Genomic DNA, 3,189 nt, shown 5'->3' with positions numbered 1-3,189 from the left:
CTACTCCATTACATGAGTTACGCCTTCAACAATGATATGGTTGATAACTGGCAGTCCTAAATTTATTTGAACACATGCTTGGGCATATCGTCTTCTCTCAGCCAACTTAGTGCCTAGGTCTACTTTGATGGGGACTCCTATTGCAGAAGCAATACGCATCATGGCCTGTTCCTGATAGCACCAGATTGGGAGTCTTAAAATTCGAACCCATACAAGCGTAGACCCGAAGGATTGCTCACATGGCCGAAAATTCATATCCCACGGTTTTACAGCAACATAGTGCCCCTCAATCAACCACGGGCCACCAAGCATGACCTTGTCACGATCTTCACCTGCATCGAATTTTACCATGAAGTATCCAAATCCCACATCAAGCAGATCAAAGCCACCTTTGATGCGCCAAATCATCCAAAGCTTGTGTGAAAGAGCTGTGTAACTATAATTTTTATCAAGAACCTTGATCACTAAAGCTTCTCGATAAGGCTCTGCCAAGCAAAGCTTAGCTTCTTCAGTGAAGTCTACACATGGAGTTTGGGTATCACCCTGCTTGTCCACCACCGTCGCTATACTATCCCCAGATAGAGATCCTGCAAGTGCAAAGGCCTTCGATTTCTCTGGACCAATGACTTTATCTCTAAAGGAGACCTTTGTAGACTTTGAAAAATCCTCTCGTGAAAAATCCTTCTTGGCACCGGATGCACCCCCACCCACACTCTCCCCTTATCTCTTCCGACGACATGGCCGCCATCCTCACTGTGTTTCACCCTCAAACACTCGTTCTCGCTCTCTCCTTCTCTCATTCTCTTTGAGTACAGAGTACGTACATATTCGTGTGAAGTCCGTAAAAATGCAAACATATCTTCCTAATAAATCTTTATTTAGGAATAGATTTGTTTAAATCACTTACAGTTTATGTTATTTTTTTTAATGAGTAATTTGCACTCTTGGTTTATTATAAGATTAAAAAATCTCTTTAAATAAAAAATTTAAAGGTATTAAATTACTTCATTAAGGATTAATTTGAAATAGATTAAAATGATCTTGTAGTATTAATTGAAGGTTTAATTACTCTGTTGATCCCTATAGTTTTGCGAAATTTTTAATTAGGTCCCTATACTTTTTTACCTTTTAATTGAGTCCTTGCACCAAAATTTTTTTTTTTTTGGTCCATACACTTTTTTTTCCTTTTATTTAGGTCTCTATACCAATTCTTTTTTTTTAGTTGGGTCCCTATAAAATTAAACCAATTACTACTAAGAATGACTTAATTAAAACAAAATTAGTGCAGGGACTCAAATAAAAAGAAAAAAAGTATAGGGACCTAATTAAAAATTTCACGAAACTATAGGGACCAACAGAGTAATTAAACCTTAATTAATTCAATTTCAACAAGATTAAGAGTGTATTTGGATGAAGAAATGTCTCCACCTGCTGCCAACAATTTTTCTTTGAAATTCTACTAAACGGATCGATCCTCCCGTTTGTTTTAGCAACTTCTCCTAAGATCTCCTCACCAACAGCTCCCCGACAATGACAAAAGAACCAACTCGCCCACTGTGGCGGGGCAGCTTTTTTTTTTTTTACAATAAGACTTGGACGATTATCTCTATCCTCTGTGGCTTATAAGTTTATGTCCATCCCTAGTTGGGTATAGTTTCCTTTTAATTTTTTTTTTGGTAGCCGTTACCTGAATTTACGCAAGTGTGTCCACACCCCCAAACTGACTTGACGAGGAATTCATTCTCACGAACAAATACAACTCCTACACACACCTAGGAGCTCTCCTTCCTACATATCCATACAAGACTCGAGTAGGCAGGTCGATGTCCTACGAGATAACCACTACACGGTTTAAAAATAAATAAATTTTTTAAAAAATCTTTTAAAATAATTTGATATTTGAATATTTTATATAAAAAATAATTTTTTATCTATCACTTATGTTTAATTAAAATAATATAAAAATACTTATTTATGTATTTATTATGTTAAAAATATTTTTTTAAGTAAAAGATATTTTTAAAAAAATATAAATTACTATGATAAAAAAAATGAAAATCATAATGATAAGTAACGTTTAGATTCAATCGAAAATATATTCAGATGCCTGTGTTGACATAACAAATCTGCAATTAGGAGTGTGAATCATTAAACAAGTTTAAAATTTAACACCAACTTTACTAACCATTTATATTTTTATTAACTTAGAAAAATACAATAAAAATCAACAAAAACCAAAACTCATTATTCGTAATTTTATTTTCTCAGTATTAGGAATTCTTCACTAAATGATTCCGTCATATATTTTATTTTACGATGGACAATTTACTATTATAAAAATATAAAATTATAAATAAAAAATAATTTAAATACATTCATAACGATAATTCATTAATTATATATTTATTTAGTAAAGAAGAAAATATCCTTTGTAAACTATATAATTGCAATTACAAATATGATTTAATACTGAAAACAATGACATACACTTCTAATTAATTTCTAAAATAAATAGCATCTCTTTTTTCTTTATAATGTCCTATTTATCTTAGGTTATATTATATTTTTTAAAATTATATTTATTTATTTTTTAAAATTTTTAGATATCCAACTATTTTTCTATTCAATTCCGCTACATAATCAACAAGGATTCTACCAACTTCTACCTATTTTGGTTTAAGATTAATCTCTACATACAAGTATTTTACGCTTACAAGCTTTACAAGTCCCGCTAAACGCGCTGCTTATGTTACGTACATTTCACGCGCTCTATAACAGACTTTTAAATTAATCCAAATCAATTAACGCGCGAATATATAACTTCCATTTTTCAAAAGATTTCGTTTTCTTTTTCGAGTTTTTTGCCAAATTTGTTCGATCTCATTCGTGCGTTCTGTCTTTGCCTTTTTATTCGTTGTTTTACGTGCATTTGTCATTGGTTTCTTCTTCGTCATTTACGTGAGTTTCTCTGTCTGTATTCTTGTTTTGTTTTTTTTTTTTTGATTTTCATGGTTTCTAAAATCAAGCTTTGAACTCGTTTTGAAGATAATGGACGATTCAACTTCAGATTGTCAGCTGAACCAGGGCAAAGTGGATTTTGAATTTGAATCAAACGAAGTTCCTGAGGTGTGATTTAGTTTCAGTTAATTATTGAATCTGAATTTGATGCAGTTAGTCGTTTATGATTGT

General features: G+C 32.1%; 1 protein-coding gene across 1 annotated transcript; it reads right to left on the bottom strand.

The window, feature by feature from the left end:
- On the bottom strand, nucleotides 1-748 carry LOC140176246 (uncharacterized). The gene is made up of 2 exons (XM_072206183.1): nucleotides 646-748; nucleotides 1-587 (listed from the first exon to the last, which is right to left on the bottom strand). Exons 1-2 carry the CDS (start codon nucleotides 746-748, stop codon nucleotides 1-3), a joined length of 690 nt encoding a protein of 229 aa, XP_072062284.1.
- Nucleotides 749-3,189: the final 2,441 nt, after the last annotated feature.

The sequence above is a fragment of the Arachis hypogaea genome, chromosome 11, assembly GCF_003086295.3.
Source record: "Arachis hypogaea cultivar Tifrunner chromosome 11, arahy.Tifrunner.gnm2.J5K5, whole genome shotgun sequence".
Lineage (NCBI taxonomy): Eukaryota > Viridiplantae > Streptophyta > Magnoliopsida > Fabales > Fabaceae > Arachis > Arachis hypogaea.
This window is presented reverse-complemented; position numbering and strand designations above follow the sequence as displayed.